The 21,872-nt window shown below is 37.5% G+C and overlaps 1 protein-coding gene across 1 annotated transcript in view; it reads right to left on the bottom strand.

Moving 5' to 3' along the window:
- Nucleotides 1-4,504: 4,504 nt before the first annotated feature.
- Nucleotides 4,505-21,872, bottom strand: part of GPR141 (G protein-coupled receptor 141) — a 53,315-nt gene continuing 35,947 nt past the window's right edge. Inside the window, exon 2 of the mRNA XM_017519476.2 lies at nucleotides 4,505-8,466. Coding sequence (XP_017374965.1) covers nucleotides 7,535-8,452 — 918 coding nt within the window. The 5' untranslated portion in view covers nucleotides 8,453-8,466 and the 3' untranslated portion in view covers nucleotides 4,505-7,534. The remainder of the gene's footprint in view (nucleotides 8,467-21,872) is intronic.

Below are 21,872 nucleotides of genomic sequence, written 5' to 3'. Positions count from 1 at the left end.
AAAAAAAAAAAAAAAAAAAAAAAAAGGCAGGTGTTACATTTAAGAAGTTTTCTTGTAGAAAACTTATTCAGAGAGGAAAAGCAATAGCATGGCATTTACTGAAGATGATGGAAGTGGTTTTGTTTCATTACTACAGTATCATTTATGCAGATGTGGATGGTTCAGTAGAAAGAGAGAAAATGATGGTGCAGGAGTCTGAGGCCACAGTAGCAGAGGCAAAGTCCTGAGTGGACAAGAGAGGATGAGGTTTGTGGAATAAGTAGATATTTATATACCAACACTCAAGACTTGGTTGTTTCATAATTTTGGAGCATTTTTATTTCAAAAAAATTATTTGCACTGATCTTTTAGGGTAGTGTATTTTATTTAAATGTCCTTAAAGGTTTTGTGGCTTTAAAACATCACAGCATACAAAACTTATTAATATCATGCACTAGAGTTGCTTTCATCATTTTCATTTAGCTCAATAAATCTGAAGTAAATATGTGAATGCTCATATTTTCTAGTAATTCTGCATGACTCTTCTCGGCAGGCTGGATGTTATTCTCATCATGCCCTTCTGTGAATGTGTTCACAACACAATTCATAGCATACACATTTTTACTCTGTCAGGTCTTTTTAAAACCATTCAAGGCCAAGTGCGGTGGCTCCACCTGTAATCCCAGCACTTTGGGAGACCGAGACTGGTGGATCACCTGAGGTCAGGAGTTCAAGACCAGCTTGGCCAACATGGTGAAACCCCGCCTTTACTAAAAACAGAAAAATTAGCTGGACATGGTGGCACGCACCTGTAATCCCAGCTACTTGGGAGGCTGAGGCATGAGAATCGCTTGAACCTAGGAGGCAGAGTTAGCAGTGAGCCGAGGTCGTGCCATTGCACTCTAGCCTGGGTGACAGAGTAAGACTCCATCTCAAGAAAAGAAGAAGAACATTCAAACACACCAACCAATTGGAACAAACTTCACTTTGACATGTTTAACATTCTTGATCTTTTAATGTCCATAAAAGTCAGAATTAATTTTAATCATTAAATATATCAAAAGTCAGGACTTTGAGAGAAATTCATTGTGTGTCTACTTATTGATTGTTTATAACTAATTTCAATCTCTAATAAAAATTTATTTTTTAAAAAACTTTGACAGATCTTTCTGGAGCAATGAGTCGTCTGTTGTTTACTGGTAACAACAGCAGATACAGTACTTGTTTTGTGTCCATGGTATACCAAGACTGACCAAAGGGCATCTAAGGCCAAATACTGGAAACTGACCAATATTATCAAGAAAATTATCTATGTGTGGTTCTTAGCACAACTACCTTCTTGCAGGTTACATAATTATACTCTTAAAAATGGTGCTTATAATATTTCTAGTACATTATAATATAATGAAAATAAAGTGAGTTATAAAAATATATCTCTGAATATATCATTAAATATGTTTTACTTTAAGAAAAATTCAGTGCATCATCATTGCATTTCTTATTTCCCTGGAAAAACTAAATTTTATTATGGACCAGCACCCTCGTTTGTGGATTGCAGCTTACTTGGAGGTCTACTGACATTGGGTGGAGGAGGTTCATACACAAAGAAAGGGCAGTTTCTTCACTCCAGAATCCTTCTGGGTACACAGGGCTGACCACTTTACACAGGGAATTAATAACTATACAAAAGAAACTGCAGCTCTAGTAAAGCTTTCCATAATCCTTACAGCCCTTGGGCACTTAACACCAGGAACTGGTAATCAATCTCCAGTTTTTACATTTAAGTGGAAGCCTCTAAGAACACCTCATAATAAGGAGATGCTGAGAAGAAGCCACTGACACAGTTGATAGGGAAAATTAAGGTTTGGCAATCTGTAATCATTTAGGAATACAGGAATAAGGGGAAAAAAACTACATATGGCCAATAACCTGAACTACTCAGATGGTAGAAAGAGCACGTTTGAAAAGAATTTTCTGAATGAGACAGAAAGATATTGTAGACACTACTGGTCATATTAAACCACTCATAAAATGCAAAATACATGTTTTCTGTAGAACTAGAGGTTAAATGTGATCTATGTTAACGAGTTGTGATAAAAATAGAGATGAAGCAGAAATTTAATTTTAGGAAAGTTTAGGAAATAAGGTTGTAAAACTAAATATGCAATAAAAATTTAAATGCCAAGCAAAATTTTGAAGACGGTTGTGACAGGAGGAGAGAGACAATTATTTCAGAACAGAAATTTGGCTCTCTTTCTAGTCTAAGGAAATAGTGACATGAGAGTGGCTGTAAGTGGGGATTGAACCTAGAACAAGAGGCCATCTTCTTATTTTAAGAATCATGGAAGAAACGTTTTTCTAGATTCAGATGGATTATATTCTAAAAGAAAATGTAGGATTCGCCAGCGACTCACCTCCTTAAAAGATAATTTGTCCTCAAGGTAATCAAGTAGCGTTCCTCTCCTACCTAGGGAAGACCCTGGAGTTGGAGAAGCAACGGCTTTGGGATGATAAACCTCGAGATGGAGAAGCAAATTCATCTCAAGTCTCTTTGTGTACCCAGGGGTGTGCACAGTAATTTGCCTGCTTATAGAGTTCTTAGTCATGATATTTTAAACCAAAATCCAAAAGGCATTGCCTCCCATTTTCTGATATTTAGGCTGTGAAGGAAAATACTTAATACCTTTCAAATTGTTTTCCTTTCTATTAGAGATAAACATTTCTCTTGCTGGCTTTTGTTGTACAAATTCTTTGTTCTTAAAATTCAAAGCATTCTCCAAGGATATGTCCAGATGTGAAGTGTTTTCCATTTGCTTTCCCTATACTCAGTAGGTATCCTTGATAGGAGGACTGAAGTCTTTTTGTGTCTCAGACTAGCTCTTTTCTTTCTAATATTTTAACGTTCTCCATCAGCTCACTTCTTGCCTGTTAAAGTTTCCAACATTTTATATATATATATATATATATATAATATCTTCTAATTTAAAAAATCATTTATTGTGGTAAATATGCATGACATGAAATCAACCATCTTATCCATTCTTAAGTGTACAGGTCAGTAGTGTGTCCCATTGTTAAGCACAATGCTATGAAAATAATGGAATTCTGAGAGGCAAAGGACAACTCAGAGAATGGGGTACCCACTGGGTTGTGGTAAGAAGTGTGCTGTGTTATATAGAATTGAACATCACTGGAGAGGAAGCCTAGATGTCTTTCCAGACCCTCCTAAGAGTGCCAGAAGGCAGGTGTGGACTTTGGCAAGTGTCCACTCCTGACATGTAAGATGACGCTTTCCTGAAAACAAAAGGGAAACTCTTCCGACTTTTTTCTAAATTCCAAGGGATTCTTTTCTTATTTGACTTAACAATAAGCCGGAGATATTTATCCAGACTCTTTGATCAGGTTGCCAGTGGTTATATCTTTGTAACCACACCCTGTTCTCCATGAGATCTGAGGTCCAGATCAGCAGCAAAGGGCAGGAATCATTTGCTGCTAATGACATAAACTAGTAGGACAAACTGCAAATAAAACAAACCATACTCTCTAGCATCTTCTTACCTCCTGTTCACAACTGTCTCCTTTGTTTTCTGCCTCAATTGTCCTGTCTTCCAAGAGCAGTCGTGTTAGCTTAGGACTCCGGAGCAAGGCTCACTCAGGCCCCTCCTGCTCTCAGCTAGTGGTTCTCTTACCCGGGTCTCATTTCCCCAACAGCTTCTGCTGGGTCTTCAGAATCTCCTGGTTTCCGATACCCATGGGTGTCCCTTGGCATGTTGGAATCCCTGGGCATTATCCCAGCAGTTCTGCCATCCCTGTGCCCCTTTACCAAGGAGCTTTCAGTACCAACTATTTGCAAAATGCTGTAGTGGCCCCTACAACAAGAAGAGCTTTCTTGTTCCTACCAGTCCCAATAGCTGTGAGAGTCTTTGGCCTATGTCTCATAGAGGCAAGTGGGCAAAGTCTATCCAATCAAAGCTATGACAGCGTCACAAATTCTAACATCACACCAAAAGCCAATGACTGAGAATGGATTGGCCCAATACCCTCCTTCAGAAAAACTGAATCTCAACCCAACAATGGAGTTTTAATGTCAGCTTCACTGAGGATGATTTGGGGAAGCAGGAGGGATTTATTACAACCTCTTGAATCACTTTATACAAAGTTCACTTCACCTACAAGTGAAATAATCTTTTTCTATCTAATTTATATGAAGTTGAGGAGAAAGGCAGGGGATTCAATGATCCTTTCACAGGAAAATTAAGAAATAAACAAGAGCCAAGTAATGTCCCTTTTAATGGGTTCCTGAAGAGATCTTTCTAACTGGGCCTCAAAAATTATTATGCCTGAGTTAAAAATCTGATAGATATTGGCCAAGAGCCAATCGGAGAGTGGTGTGCCTCAGAAAAATGCATTTTTCTTATTAAAAAAGAAAATACATACGTGTATTTTCTTCACATTTTTCTAAAAGTTACATTTAATTGCTGTAGAAGCAAAATAAATAATTTAGAATTGAATGAAGATGAGATAGTTCAAAAACAGAAATACCTTTCCTGTTTATAATGTTAAAATTTATAAATTTCCCTCTTATATTGTCTCTTCATGGTAGTTCAGTGGTTCTCAACTTTCTCAGACCCAATACCTTGCTTTTTATCACAAATATTGATAATACTTCTACCATTCTAAAATAAAATAAAACTTACAGATAATTTTACCATCTCAAAATGAAATGTATATGCTTTCTACACTAATAATGTAAACATACACATTATTTATGCATAATGTTTTCACTGTAATATAAACGAGTAATGAAAAGTTATCAATAATAAAATATTTTGTATTTCAGTGTGTAAATGCTCAGGCATAATCACATAAAGAGACAAAATGAGTCAGTCTGATTACATACACCTGTATGTAATATCTCTTGAATGCAGTAGCTGCAAATATTGCTTACAGGTATGTTGTGTCTTATGTTAATGTCATAAATGGTATTGCTACTTATCAAGTCATTTCCAAAGGACTGAATGACCCCTGGTAAAGTTCAGAGGAAACCAAAGTAAAATCTTTCTTCAATCCATGATCATTCCATCTCCAGAAAATTCAGAGAATTAAAGCTTTACAAAAAAAATACTGTGGGTTTATGAAAACTGGATAAAACCTGATAACTGCTCTGTTATGATCATATGTTTCACTTCATTAATGTCTAATAGAGCATTCAAATACAGAGCAAGGCCTGATAGTTCTTTATTGTGTAGACAATTATGTGCAAGGCAAGATGTCTATTTCTTGGCTCCCACCGCTAAATATTAATCCTAGTCCTCTCCTATAATGGTGATATCCAAAAATGGCCCTAGAGGCCAATGTCACCCCCAGTCCCACATGAGATTCATTTCTGTATTGATTAAAGACAAAGAACAGAAAACTGAAATTTTTCTATTTACTCCATAAATACTTATGAAAAAGATATTTTATTATTATGGAATATTGCATTTCTATATTTTGAGTAACATTTCTAATAAGCCCTTTATTATGATGTGTGAAAATAACCTAGTGTTATATTAATATTATAACAGGTTAATACAGAGATTAATTCTTTTGAATTGCCTGACCGTAGATATCTAAAATCTGGAAGAGATTATGATATAATCTACAAGATAATGAAATTCTCACAAATACTTTTAATTTCTTTTTTAAGCATATTTATGGGCATTATAAATTTTCTTGAAAAAAACTATCAGAGGTCTTAGTAATTGTCTTGTAAATTTTATGGTTCAAAATGAGAAAGAAAAAAATGTAGAAAATAAGTGAGTAAAAAGACAAGAAAAAAGAAATATTACTTTTTTAAAAAAGAACAGATGAAAGAATATGTAAAACAGAAAATATACGGAAACAAGTCATGTTTGAACTGTGTTGCTACTCTTGCTTCCTCAGAATTAATTTATATGGTTCAGTAATTTTAGAGACCACAGAAATTCACAGGGATATTTCTTATTCATCTGAGAAATTTGTGAATCTACAGAGTGATAATAAATTGAGAAAAACTTTTAAGTTCTAAATACATACCTTGATGAAAAAAAATCCCTTAATTCATTCAGTTATTTTATTCATGTTACTAATTACTTCAGGTTTTCTGAAGCATTAAATATGAAACTGGATCAGATACTGGGAAAATTTTTAGAGGATAAAACATTGAAGGCAATAATAGTATGGGCAGGAGTAAAAAAACCCAGAAAGCAAAAACCCACAAGCCTGTGTATCAACCATCATAGATGTCCTATATGCCACATGTCACATGTTATTAATCAAATTTTACATAAAGTAACCCAGAATTTGGAAAATAATCCAAATTATTTTATTATGATGATATTAAACTTTTATTTTAAGTTCAGGGGTACATGTGCAGGTTTGTTAGATAAACATGTGTCATGGGAGTTTGTGTACAGATTATTTCATCACCCAAGTATTAAACCTAGTACCCATTTGTTATTTCCCCTGTATTTTAAAGGATTATAATTTTGTTACTTTCAAGTACATTTTATTTATCCATTCTTCAAATATTCAGGAAATCTTCATGCAACCTAATCTCACGGAGTCTAAAGTAATGGTTTTCTATATACTTCTCAAAAGCCCTCTTTTAAAAACACAGTTTTCATTTATTTAAAAACATATAATTTTAAGGGTGGAAGGGAGCTCTAAAGATTTCAGTATAACTTTCTGTCCCCACTAAAAATCTTAATTAACTATGGCCCAGGACATCTAGAAACTCTCTCAGAAAACAGAAGAAAAAAAAATTTAATCACTTCCCTTGGGAACTCATTTTAATGCATGCCAGCACATTGTTCAGGAATATTCTCTAAATTACAGTTTCACCATTATGTAGATACGTCCAGTAAGCTTTCAAACTATTTTTGGAGCAAAAATGCAATTGGTGATGTTGAGGGAGTTGATCTTTTACAGGACAAATAAAAAAAACCTTGTTATAACAGAAAGCCGTGAGTTCTTTTTCTCTTAATTTCTAAATAGATGACTTTCCACCAGAGTTATGATACCCTACAAATATTTTTTTACCATTTCCCCCCCTTATCAGTTTTTATCATGATGTGAGATGAATGGGATATCAAATCTGGTTAACCAAGGAGAGTTTGTGTCTTCGGAGCTGGGTCGTGGCCAGGATTTACTTACGTAAGGTGAAGTGGGATGAAGAGAACTAAAGGGCTGAGTCCAGTCCGAAATCTAAGAAAAAAACATGCTTCAAACAGAGGAAATTGGAATGAACTAATGAAACTCTAAAACTCTTAACATCTATGTCGCCTGGATGGATGGGCCACACAGACATTCTGTATTGGAAAATAATGTGATATTCAACTCCAAGTAGATTCAACATCACTGGTTCTTTGTATGGGCATCACTCATAATGACTACATGAGGGTTCTGACATTTTATAGTCCTTTTGTTTTGGGTAGATCAAAGCATGGTTTTTTATCAAGTAATGAAATACCATTCTTAACTCCTCTATATCCATTTTTATAAAGGAAGCAAATATGAATAACATAGTTTGTGGCTAACGGCACAAAACACAATTCCATAAGTCAATTATCTTTTGCTTAAACCAATGGCTTCCCCCAAAGACAAAAAGAAGCAAATCATAGCAACTAATTGCTGTTACACTCAAGAAGATTTCATTATAAAATGCAACATTGCTGTTACAGGCATTGGGGTGTGTCACAACATTCAAGTAATAGATCCTAAAGAACTGGTAGGGAAGGAAACAAACAAGGATGATCCCTATAAAAAATAGGTTTTTCAGTTGAGCCCAGAACTCCTGGTGGGATAGTAAGGAGTGGTGTAGCTTCTGCACCATAAACATAATGATGAGGATCTGGAAGACCAAGAGAATCACAGCAATGGCTATGACAAAAGTGACTATCATATAATTGATGACTTTCACATGCACGTGAGCAAGCTCTTTGTGAAATTTAAAACAGTGCTTCTCATTGTATTCCTCATGACTTCCATACCGTGAGACAACCACGGGTACCACGATGACAATCACCAGGGCCCACATGCCAGCACTGGCAGCCACAGCATGCAGTTTTCTGTAGAATTCCACTTTGTCTCTGCGCTTGAAGAAGATGAGGTACCTGGTGACCAGGATCACCACATAGAACAGGAACGTGAGATACATGTGGATGTGTAGCATAGCACTCACAAATTTGCAGAAGGGCAGCCCAAACGTCCAAGTCTCCTTGATGAGGTAGATCAAGCGAAATGGCACTGTCAGAAGAAAAACGCTATGGATCACCACCAAGTTAATGACCGCCATGGTAGTCACTGACCGGCTGTTCATTTTCACCAACAGGAACAGAATGGAGATGACACCCACCAGCCCTCCAATGAGCACTACGAAGTAGAGGCTGATTAAGTGGGGTGCCAGTATAGGATCACAAGAGGAATTCCTCGAGGTATTGTGGCCAGCCATACTTGGGAAGTCACCTGGAGGAGACAAAACACCAGAGTAAGCTGACAAGCTTTCAGAGCTTTGTAGCTGTCTTCTTTATAGCACTGACAATGTGGCTTTGTCATTTATCTGCTTACATGATATAAACTTTACACGCTTTAAGAATGAAGATGATGTCCTATGAATGTTTGCATACCCTAGACCCAAAACACAGTAAGCCATTGATTCTTAATCTTTAATAGAAATAAAAATCGAATCTTAATCTTCAAGTTGCCCCCCAGAGACACGAATGCAGATAAGACAATTTACATAAGGATTGCAGAACATCTGGAGCTGACATATGGATACTAGTACTACCGTAACCCTTTAAAAAGTTGTAAGATGGATAGAAAGATCAGTGGATGCATGAAGCATACACTTTTTTTTTATTATGGGCATGATTGTAATTCTCTAATTCTTTCATACTTATTAGCAATCGACCCAAGAATATTCATACTTAATTCATTTAGAATACTGATTAATTTGGCCAAAAAAAAAATCATCTAAGACAAGGCAGCAGCAAGCAATAGGAAGGTTTATCTGAATTTCTCATTATAGTTATGTTATCATCCAGCAGTGAGGTCTTGCTAAGCCTTCCCATGGGCCCCACTGAAAATGTAGCATGTCTCGCAACCCTCCCATCTCTTACCCTCAAAGGTCTTGCAAATTCATGGCAGAGCCATTGTCATTTCTCCTCTGGACTCCTGAGAGATCCTCTCCACAAATACTCTCAGTCCTTTCTAATTTATTCACCGTATTCTTATTCATTACTTGCTATAAAAGATTTTATAATCTTCTAATTTCACAAAGAAGCTCATGGCAGGTTTTCTATCTAAATCTCTTCAATGGCTTCCCATCTCTTCTAAGATAAAGATTGATAGCCTTATATGTCGAATGTTCTGGGTTACAGTGGCAAAATCTAATCCCTTGATACAAGATTCAAGCAATAATCAAGAGATGAAATTGGCAGGTTTTAATGGATTTGATATGGGGAAATGAGGAAAAAAGAAGTGTCTTGATACTCTCAGATTTCTGACTTGAACAATCGTGTTATTAGAGGTATGTTTATTGACACCAGGGAGTCTAAGATTTGAGAAAGAATAATAATTGAATTATGCACTCACTCCCTGATCTTTGTAACACATGTGCAGTTATTCTTATTCATTTATTGAATGTCTCTACTTACAATGGAATATTACCCAGCAACAAAATGAACCAACTCTTGATACACACAATACTGACGAATCTCAAAAACATTACACTAAATCATGTATTCTCAATGGGGCGATAGCGCCTCGTAAGGGGCAAAACATTTTGAGGTGTGAAAAAAAAATCTTACTCTGTATAAAGCACAGTTGAATATACAGTACATAGACATATAGATATATCTGTGGTATCAACATTTCATAAAGGGGAGAGAGACAATTAGGGAAAAGATTAATTAGAGGGACTTGTAACAAACACAGAAAGTTGAGAAACCTTACTGAATGAAAGATACCAGCCACAAAGACTATATATTGTATGATTTCTTTTTCTAGAAAAAGCAAAACTAATGGACAAAAAGCAAATCAGCTCAAGGTCTGGGTTGTGGGAAAAAGGATTGTTTTCCGTTTTATATCATGTTGGTTACTATTGTAGTCATCCATAAAAATTCATTGAATTGTATGCTTAAAATTGGTTATTTTATTGCATATAACCTATACCTCAATGAAACTTTTTAAAAAAGATAAAAATAACCCAACCTGAGGGAGCCTTCTGCATTTGTGGGCATGGAATACAATTTCAAGGAATTGTGACTCACTTAACTTGACATTTTTTTGTTGACTCTGTAACGGCTGTCTCATGTTATACTGTGCAATCTCTCTACTTGCCTTTTATTTTTCCCTGTAGAAAAGTAGTTTTATCAAGGAGACATGAAATTATATTGTGTTCACATGTGAGTCAAGAATGAATGTGCCACCATAAGTTCTTCTAACCATTTCCTTTGCCTATTGACCTAGTAGGATTGACTCCTAATTGAAGAGAGTAAAGTAAGTAGCATATCACTTGTCCCAAGTCCTCGTTCTTATTATAAACTGCCATGATCATTGCCAGATATCAGAAACACATGTTAAACATCTTCTATGTTTCAGGTCTACACTACATCCTTGCCTATACTTTGTCTTATTTAATTTAATGCTTACAACAGTTCTATGAATTGTGTAATGTATTATTATACTGAATTTTAGATGACAAAACTGAGCCCTAGCAGAATAAGTCACTTGACCAAGGTGTCCAAAATACACACTCCCCAAAACTCCTTATTATACATTATAGAGAAGCATTGTGAATATCCTAAGTCCAAGTTTCTAAATCTTAATGTAAAAAGGAAAGGAAGTCATGAAATTTGGTTCTACTCCCATGGCTGTAAGCCAATATATCTTGTAAGGCGCTTTTCTCTCTTTTTGGATAGCCTATTTTCCCATTCCCCTCACTTGGTTTATGGTCAGTCCCATAGGTTAGTTCACTCAATATTCATCTGAACTCTTTCTGGACTGCTTTTCTTACAGACATTTTGCATCTAGAGTGCTTGTATGTGCCTTAGTTTCTGCTAGTCTGTTGCACTATTGCAAAACTTGGAGGCAAAAGTGAGCCAAATGAAGGATGTCAATGTGCTGAGATTAGACCAGAGGTGTCTAATCTTTTGGCTTCCCTGGGCCACATTGAAAGAAAATAATTTTCTTGGGCCATATAGGAAATACACTAACACTAATGATATCTAATGAGCTAAAAATGAAAGAAAGAAAGAAAGAAAGAAAGAAAGAAAGAAAGAAAGAAAGAAAGAAAGAAAGAAAGAAAAGAAAGAAGAAAAAGTTTTTTTTAAAAAGCCACATAATATTTTAAGAGAGCTTACAAATTTGTGTTGGGCTACATTCAAAGTCATCCTGGGCCACATGTGGCCTATGGGCACAAGTTGGATAACCTTGGATTAGACCGTTTGGCAAGACAGTAGTAAGATTATCTGGTTCCTCTGGGACTGATGTAATATAATCCTGCATTTTAAATACTAACATGATATATTACACATAATTTCAACAACATTTTACACTAAATGTAAATAAACAGTCCAATTAAAAGATAAAAATTGTTATACTGAATTAAAGAAACAGGATCCAGCTACATGGGGTTTACAAAAGACATTTTAAATATAGGAAAGTGATATAGGAAATATAGGAAAGTGATATATTCATTATGATATTTCCTCTTTATTTCAAATAATGATTTTTCCTTGAGATCAATTTCTTGACACACTCAAGCTTTTTTGTTTAGTGTGTGTACCTTATATCTTCTTCCCTTTTTCTTGCAATCTTTATGATTATTATATTTAAATTGTGCCTTTTGTGAATAGAAATTTTGCCTCTTCCTTAAAATGCTATAAATTTACAGCATTTAATTCCATTTACTCACTCCCTTCTTCTTATAGTTTTCAAGCATTTTATTTCTACGTATCTATTAAACGCCACATAATATTATTGTAAGGTATCATTAACATTCAATCCCTAGTCATTTATTTTTGTCTAGTTAGTTTTCTTATTCAATGATTTTTATATCTTCTTCAATTTCTGTGTTTCCCTTGTATATAATTTTCCTTCTACTGAAGAACTCCATTTTAAATTTCTTTTAGTACAAATTTCTGAGGGATAAATTCTCTAAGCTTTCATATGTCTATATCTGGAAATGTTTTCATTTCATCACTATTTTTAGGATATATTTGCAAGGCATAAAAGCCAAGGTTGGCATTTCCTTTCAGTACTTTAAAGATGTGGCCGGGCGTGGTGGCTCCAGCCTGTAATCCCAGCACTTTGGGAGGCCGAGGCGGGTGGATCACGAGGTCAAGAGATCAAGACCATCCTGGTCCACATGGTGAAACCCCGTCTCTACTAAAAATACAAAAAAACATTAGCTGGGCATGGTGGCGCGTGTCTGTAATCCCAGCTACTGAAGAGGCTGAGGCAGGAGAATTGCCTGGACCCAGGAGGCGAAGGTTGCGGTGAGCCGAGATCACGCCATTACACTCCAGCCTGGGTAACAAGAGCGAAACTCCATCTCAAAAAAAAAAAAGATGTTATTACATTGTCTGCTGCTTTTTATCACTGAGACTTCAGTTGTCAATATTTCCATTGCTTTTATTAAGGTTCATGTCTTTTTTTATTTTTAAGATTTTTTGCCTGTTTTTTTTCCCCCTCTGTTTATATGGTTTGGGAGTTCTTAAATTTATAGGTTAATGTCTTTTGCCACTTTTGGGAAATAATTGGTTTTACTCCTGCAAATATTGCTTTGTCCTAATCTATCATTTCCTCTTAAATTAGTTATGCTAGACATTTTAACTCTTTCCCCTCTGACTCTACTTTTTTTCTGAATTTCATATACATTTCACCCATCTTGTCTTCCCTTCTTCCATTTGGATATATTTGGAAACAGAGTCCTGCTCTGTTATCCAGGCTGGAGTGCAGCGGCACGATCTCAGCTCACTACACCTGTGCCTCCCAGGTTCAAGTGATTTTCCTGCCTCAGCCTTCTGAGTAGCTGGGATTATAGGTATCCACCACAATGCCCAGCTAATTTTTGTATTTTTAGTAGAGATGGGGTTTCACCATGTTGGTCAGTCTGGTTTCGAACTCCTGACCTCAGGTGATCCGCCCATGTCGGCCTCCCAAAGCGCTAGGAATACAGGCGTGGGCCACCGTGCCCACTCTGGATATATTCTCGATCAGTACTTTTATCTCTATTTTTACTTCTATTCTTCTGTTAAACCAACTAGAGTTCTTAATACCAGACATAAAGTACTTTTAATTCTAGGATGTGTATGTCTTATACATTCTACTTTGGGAAATTTTCTTATCTATTTCATTTTCTTCATCTTTCCTTAGATTTATTAAATACTTTAATCATAGTTACTTCAAAAGTCTTTTGTAGAACATTTGTAGAGATTTTTCTATTATATATTTGTAGATGTATTTCTATTATATGTTTTGTTTTCTCTTGGTTTTCCATTATGTGATCTTATCCTTTGATATATCTAGTAATTTACTAGTAAGTTCTGAATATTCTTCTTACAAAAGGTAGTGGTTCCAAGTAATGTTCTTTTCCTTGAGCAGGGCCACTCTGCCACTATACTAACATTATTTTGAGTCAAGTCTTGTTTGCAAGGCTGAGTGTACTTCTGGGTCTCCTTAGCCCCTCTGTACTTTCAACTCTAGTCAATAGTCTTATCTTTGACCTCTTTTTCTGATGAATCTGGCCTGACTTCAAATCCTGGTCTTCTAAAACTGCTGACATCTTTGCTATATTTTTCAGATGTTTTAAGGCTTAAGATTTTAGTCTCCCATCCCCCAGAGCCCCAGAATTCATCAAAATATCTTTATGCATTGGTGAAGAATTTGAAATCTCAGCTCTGACTTTAAAAAGCTACTGTGGTAAAAGAAGTTGGTTTGAGCTTTTCTCTCCTCTGGAGTCAGGACCTCTTCACTAATTGCCTCAGCTGTGCTCCACTGTCTTCAAGCAAGTAACTTCTGTATTTTACTTTATTTGATTTCTCGAATTATTCCTGGTGGGAGCTCTATTCAGTTGATCAACCTTTCATTCCCTGAAGATGCAGAAGCTAATGCAATTTTAAATGTTTCAGTAGTGCAATAAATACTTATAGTCTTGAAATCAATTGAATGAGCAAGAGAAAGGTAACTTCCTCCCCAACATACAAAGATTAGGTCCCTAACTTTTATAAATTGATTTTATGATGTAAATATGTTGTAGTATTGTTATTTGTACATTTTAAAGTGCATCATCTAATCCCTGCTTACAGCAGCCACACTCGGTAACATCTTACCTTCACTCAATGCCTTAAACTCTTCTTTGCCTTAGCACCAACACCTCTTCTCTTCCCTCCCCACCCACTTACTAATCCTTCAGGCCTCAAGTCTATTCTCAGTACTTTAGGGAACTTTCTCTGACTTCCACAATAGATAAGATCTGCTTGGCCTTCCCTTTCAGAAGCTAAGTCAGAGAATTCCTACACTACATGAGATCTACCTGACCTTCTCTTTTCTTCTCCTCTTAAGAGGAAAGAATCACCTGTACTAGGGCAATTGAATAATCACTTGAGTAAATAGGTGCTGGCTGCTGGTATTGTCCCTCTTCCCCCAGGTTATAAGCTCCACGAGGACAAGGACTGTGCACAGTTTTATTCTTTTCCACTCTTGTGTCCATAGCAAAAGCCAAAACATAGAAGACAGTCTGTAAATACAAAGTGGAAGAGTAATTAAATATTCATAACATGTAGCTAAGAGAACAGTGCATTAGTTCAATTCTTGCTTCTGCTACTGTTTGCAGTGTTACTGTGAACAAACTACTTAACCTCTCTAAGGCTCATTTATGTCATCTAAAATGTGGATAAGCTCTACCTACCTCATATAGTTATGAGACAAACTAGATTATTTATGCCAAATTAAAGCAATATACAACATAATAATATTGATTGATTGATTGATTACTTGAGGCAGAGTCTTGCTTTGTTGCCCAGGCTGGAGTGCAGTGGCATGATCATGGCTCACTGCAGTCTCGATCTCCTATGCTCAAGTGATCTTCCCACCTAGCCTTCCCAGTAGCTAGGACTATAGGTGTGCACCATCACACTGGCCTAATTTTTGGATTTTTTATAGAGAGAGGGTTTCACCCTGTTGTGCAGGCTGGTCTCAAACTCCTAGACTCAGGCAGTCCACCTGCCTTGACCCCCAAAATTTTGGGATTACAGACATGGGCCACCATACTCAGCCAATATTGATTAATTCATGAGATAAATACCCAACGTATGAAGTAGAAAACATCTTCTAGGAATATTTTAAACATCATTTTTGGCTGCAAGATTTCTGCAAATGTCTGCTTTTCTGAGAGGGCTAGCAAGTTGGCAGTAACTGGAATGGTAACTATCAGGGATGCTAATCCTACAATTCTTTTCTGTGGCTTTCCTCATCCATGTCTCTGCTCCATTTGTTGGGACAAGTCACCATGTGTTATGCTGGCATCACAGTTATTCCCAGGATCTGAGGTTTCTTCCTGTACCAAAACCTAGGACCCAAGCTGTTTATAGTAATATTCCTTGCCAGTCTGTGTGCTATAGAAAAGCACCAAAGCACATAGAGCCAAGTCCATGTCTTCCCAGCCCTGCCCCGACCCATCCAAGTACTCTATGTTACCTGTTCTTGACTTGTCACCTGATATCTGGTTTTGGTTCTCTGCCATCCCTGGCACACTGGCTTACTTCCCACCAGCTCGCTGGATCAGACTCAGCTCTCTTGATTGTTTCTCAGGCAAACCCGTCTGCCTGAGTTTAAAGCCTGATTTTCCCTTCTAGGAAATGCCCCTTCATGTTTCAGCTCTCCCATTTATTCTTGCTCCTTTCCTGTGACTACATCTCCACCTTAAGTTTTGGAATAACCTTCTCCAATCAGGAGGGGTTCATCCACATCTCAGGAGATTCTGCATGAACCATTGCTGTGCCAACCCTCTCCTTATGCCCATCTAGCTCTTATAAAGAGTTCTGCTCTGCTCCTTTGCTACAACCCAGTTACTGAGACTCCTTGGTGGTGCTGTTTACCTGCTCATTATCTTCATAACCTATTTATTGTCCCTATATTGTAACCTTGAGGGTCAAGTTCCATGATCCCACCTGCCTCTGATCACTTGTCCTGAGACTGAGTCCTGATAGGTTTTCCAGATGCTGCCTTTCATGTCGGCCTAAACCCAGCATGTTGCCAACTTCCAAATTTCTTTTTTATTGTGCTCTGCCACACTTAATCAGGATACTGTGCAAGATTTTCAGATGACCTGCCTCAAATTGCCAACTTCTCCATTCTGCCCCACGGACTACAGCTAAAATAATCCTTCTCCTAAACCAAGAACTCTCTCAATCTGCCTGCTGGGGGCACACTCTCGAAACTCATCACTCTGAAGGGGAAGGGCTCTGACTTTAACCTAGGTAATAGATCGTTGCAAAAGTAATTGCCTTTTTTTGCCATTACTTTAAATCTAATAGCAAAAAGAGAAAAATGTTGCAATGAGTCGAGATCGTACCACTGCACTCCAGCCTGGGTGATGGAGTGAGACACCATTTCAAAAAAGAGAGAGAGAGAGAAATGAAAGAAGAAGTTAGAGTTCTTTCTTCCTCGAGTTTGCATCTTTTAAAACAAAACTATCTTCCTCTTTAGTTTGCTTCTCTCTACAAGGCACTTGCTCTTTTACTGTTCCCTTGAAGACCACTTCATCTCATGTGATGAGCACCCTACTCCCAAGATGGCTCCCCAGTATCTAAAAGCCAAGCCAGAGCTAGGATGGGTCCAAAAGGAGGAAGACAATGAAGAAATAAAGGTTTTCAAGATTCACAAATAAAAAGTAAGGCCAGAAAGGGATTGGGGCACAATTTTTTCCTAGTGAGGAAAAAAGGTTGTATATTTTGTATAAGAAATGTTCCTTTGCATATGGGATACTATTCTAGGGATTGATGGTAATTTTTAATCATTTGACCTAAATTTTCTCTCTCCCTTTCTTTCAGAGAGACACCTCGTTCTCTCATGTGCATGACTTGCTTGGAGCCATGACTATATCCAGTGCCCTACCAGCAGAGCTGGACAATCACCTCCCCACCTATGCAGGTACACTGGGGATTGCTGCATATTCATAACAGCCTGTTCTCTAATCCCTGAGAAGAGATGGGTATGCAGGATCAATATCGTGATTTTATCAATATTATATTAAAGAACCGTATTCTCCAAATTGAAGATGATAGACTGGACAAAAAAATGTGGCACATATGCACCATGGAATACTATGCAGCCATAAAAAACGATGAGTTCGTGTGCTTTGTAGAGACATGGATGAACCTAGAAACCATCATTCTCAGCAAACTAACACAAGAACAGAAAACTAAACACCGAATGTTTTCACTCATAGGCGGGTGATGAACAATGAGAACACTTGGGCACAGGAAAGGGAACAACACTTACAGGGCTAGGTGGGGGGGTGGAGGGGAGGGGGGAGACAGTGGTGGGGGACAGGGAGGATGGGGACGGATTACACTGGGAGAAATGCCTGATGTAGGCTATGGTGGGGGGGGATGGAGACAGCAAACCACCATGGCATGTATGTACTTATGCAACAATCCTGCAGGATGCAGGACGTGCACATGTACCCCAGAGCCCAAATGCAATAAAAAATAAATAAATAAATGAATAAATAAATCTGCAGGTAATTCTCATTCAAATTTTAATTTTAGCACTGTCATATTTATCCTCCAGGGAGTATGTCTTTGTACGGTGGTTTATTTCAATGGCAATTAATAACAACATCAATTCAACCAAAGTAAACATATTTGTTTGAACTTAGACTGTTAAATATTTCCTAGTCTATTAATTTATGTGTCTGTTAGAGTTGGATGCCCACAAAGAATGAAGGAAATTTCAAGCCTTTTTACAAAATGGAAAGCTCAAAGCTTAACAACCTTGAAAGGAAATGTCTTCATTGCTAAAAAATTAAGCACATACAAAAATGATAAATACTGCTCAGAAATACTTCCAATGCCTCACTTCAGAATAATAGCTTGCTATTTTGAACAGTCCCTGAGACTGTGGGAAAGCCAAGAGAATGTCTGAGAGACACAGTGAGCTGTGGAGCAGTAAGCCTGCCAGGTATGACACAGACAAGCCTGAGAGGCAAACACCATGGCCATGGCTGTGCCCTGGGGCCATGGAACAAGGCAGCCAGCACCCACAGTCACAACAGCAAGTGTAACTGATGGCTTTGACGTGTGTTATATACAGAACCTGCCACATGTGGTCAAAACAAACACTTGCAGGTAAGAAATATGCAGGCTCTGAACAAATGAAAAGCTCTGTTTTCCTGGATGCCAACTTTAGATGATGTATGTTTTGATTTCTTAATATTCAGGTTCAGGCTTTGAAATTTATCCTGAGCTTTGGGACACAGACACTTTGAAGAGAAAACAACTGAAGCTTACAAAGTGCCCGGGATAGACTGAGACACACTTGTTATTAAGTGTGAAGAACCATCTCACACTTAATTTTATAGAAAAATATAGCATATACCCTAGCTCAGTATTTGGGACACAGTAGGTGTCAAGTAGTTCTGTAATATTCAGTATATTCATGAAAGAAAGAAAGAGAGAGGGACATTAAGAAAAAGATGGGGGAGAAAAAGAGAGAGGAGAAAGGTGGAGAAAAACAAAGGAAAGGAATAGGAAAAAGAAAGGACAGAAGAAGATGAAGGGAAAACAGGAGAGTAGGCTCTGAGGGTCCCAGCCAGTGATGCTGGTGTCATAATCAGGCATTGAACTGACCATAATATTTTCCTGATTCAAATGTCTCAGTTATTCTCCCAGCTGATTGTCCAATATACTTTTGCAAAGGAATGTAGCTGATCCCAGGAAAATCTGAAAGAAGGTAAGAGAGAGGTAGTTTCTGTTTCCATGGAGACAATCCATTCCAGATACAAGAAGCCAGGGAATTTTTTAAAAACAACATTAACACATTATTTGTTGATGCTATTTAGATATTTCACCTATGTAACTTTATTGAGCTTTCTCTTTCCAAAACATTCCCCCATTCACACACTCTTGCACATCTTTGAGGTGTAAGCTCAGACTGAATTTTCTTTCAGGCCCTTCAACCCCACTGGGACATTCTCAGTTCTTTCTCAAAATGCTTTACAGGTGCCTCTCATTCCTTCCTTTGTTGTCTTATTAATTTCTCTGTTTTAAGTCTTTATTTTAGTCCTTTGTGGACTTGTTTTTAACTTTGAACTTCTTGCAAAACTAGTATAATTTTTTTAATAGTGGGCATGAGTTGTTAACTGAATGGGTGAACTAATGGTGAAAAAGTGCCTTGACTGGATTAAACATTTTTTGGATACAGCCACATTTGGATCCAGACCGACAACTGATGTCAGAATCCCAGAAATAAACTGCAGACCCAGAGCCAACCTTCTCAAGGGGACAAGGCTGCCTCTCTGCCTGGCTGCGGATCTCCTTGCCCACATGGGGATCCCCTCTTTACCTCTGCAATTCACCTTGGAAGGTCATCATGAAGCCTTGCCTCAAACTCTGATTTTCTCCTGCCCTCCTATCATGTCTATGCTTAAAATCCTTTGGTTCCTGTTAGAGAAAAGAATAAACTCTAAGTGCCTACCATGACATGTGAGCCCTTTGCAAGCTGGCCTCAGCTTCTATTTCAAGGCACAGCTCTCTAACCCACTTTCTTCAGCCTCATCCTATGACTCAGACTTACCTGCCATTCCTGGAATGTTCTCTATTATACCATCAGCTTGTTTCTTATTTCTCTAGGCCCCAAATGTACAGCTAAACAACTAGACTACAGTCCAAATGCCATCATCAATGATTTCAATTCTCTTTTAAAAAACTTTCCCTGGCCTCGCATTGTCGATGGGAGCTGTGGACACTGACATAGCTGGCCTGACATACCAGGCCAGGTCTTGCTGGTCTTTGCAGCTCTAAACAATTCTCTCCCTTATCCTGGTGCACCAGGATTCTCCCATCCTGCCTGCATGATTCACTCAGGACTCCAGTCTGATCTCATCCCACACGCAAGAGAGCTCCTCAGATCTGCCTGAAGCTTGCCTAGTGGCTATTCCCTTGTATTTAAGCAATTCCTTCCCCAAAACCTTGCTCGCAGCCTTGCTCGGGCCTCAGTGGTTATTGTCCGTGGCCTGAGGACGACGTCAATGTCAGAAGTGTGATATGGAAGTGGTTTCTGTGGCTGTTTTATAAGTATCCTATGGTAAAGCCAACATCAGAGACCAGCCTACAAAATTAGAGTCCTACACAATTTGTAGAACCTTACAAAATAACGTTAAATAATCCAAACACTCATTAGCATGTAGACCTTAGTCACCAGAGCCCCTTCCCTCATCATTTTAAAACAGACAAACAAGTATAACCTACTTTGGGATATCTTACTTCATTGATTAATCAAATGGTATCACTCTAAGTGTCTATTTTCCAATAGGTAGCTAAGATTCTGAAATGAATAAAACACATTCCTGCATTTAAATCTGTTTGGAAGGAGAGAAAGAGGCACATCAATTATTTACAGAAACACGTACAGGTATGTGAAAAATGCTGCAAGAATTCAGAAAGAGCAGTAGTTATTTAAGATGTACTGGAGGATGATGACATCAAAATAAAATAAAAGATGCTTGAGTATAGATATGTAGCAATTACTGGATCGTGAAGGATGCATTGAAGTTCTGGATGTAGAGAGGAGGAAATAAAGCACTCCAGGGAAAGGGAAGATTCTGGGCGAAGGCTTGGATGCACATTCGGAGAATGACTAATAGTTTGCTGTGCTTGAAACATTTGACACATGAGGAGAATGTGGGTGAGAATCTAGATGAGGCTTGCCATACATATGGCATGTTGCCACTCTAAGGATTTTCCATTTTATTCTGAAAATTATGAGGGATGCAGAGAATTTTAGAATACTAAATGACATCTCAATATTTCAGTTTTGAAAGCTTGTTTTGGCAACAGAATAAAGAGTTGGAGAAGGATTATTCAAGTTTAAACGTTATAAGGGTTGGAGTGAGTTGGCACCCACCTAGGAGAGTGTGTCCCCAAATCAAACAGAAATTGAAGAGTCTGTGCTTGGAAAAGGAAAGTACATGCTTCAGGTACCTCCATCCACAATGGGTGACATCTTCATATCACATTCAATGGTAATAAGACAAGAAATAGTCACTGAACATTTTAGGAAAGCTAATGCCACATTAGATGGATAACAAATTTCCCAGACCAAAGAACTAACAGACGCATTGGTTTGCCAAGAGGGCAAAGTGGAAAAAATGAACTTTATATGTGCTCAGAGAGAAGAGAGTGGTGTGAAATAAGACTCAGACTTGTTATTTTAATTAAAATGTACCAAACCACATAATCAGTGAGCTTGTAAGAAGGTTGAGAAGACTCCCACAGATAGAACCAAAAAAGGCCAAGAGAAGGAAGATTTAAAAGAAAAGCTAAGAAGAACCTAGAACAAAACTATTAATAGAAAGTTCCGACATCATCTGGAGACAGCAAAAGAAAATCAAATGCTCAGATAAATAATTAAAGGACATTTTCTATACATACAAAAGATAAAATATTTATGTTGAAAGGTCCCACCCAGTGCTGAGTCAAACTACTAGAAAAGACTCACATTTAAAACACATAAAAATGGAATTTCAAATCACAAAGAACAAATTCACATACTTAGTATATCATAAGCTGAATTCCTGTGCCCCAGATATACACATAAAGTTCTTCCTTGCAAAGTCCTCACAGTTTCACTAGTAATACTAACTC

Source organism: Cebus imitator, unplaced genomic scaffold (genome assembly GCF_001604975.1).
Source record: "Cebus imitator isolate Cc_AM_T3 unplaced genomic scaffold, Cebus_imitator-1.0 Scaffold749, whole genome shotgun sequence".
Taxonomy (NCBI): domain Eukaryota; kingdom Metazoa; phylum Chordata; class Mammalia; order Primates; family Cebidae; genus Cebus; species Cebus imitator.
Note: the sequence above shows the minus strand (reverse complement) of the source record. Positions and strands in the feature narration are given on the sequence as shown.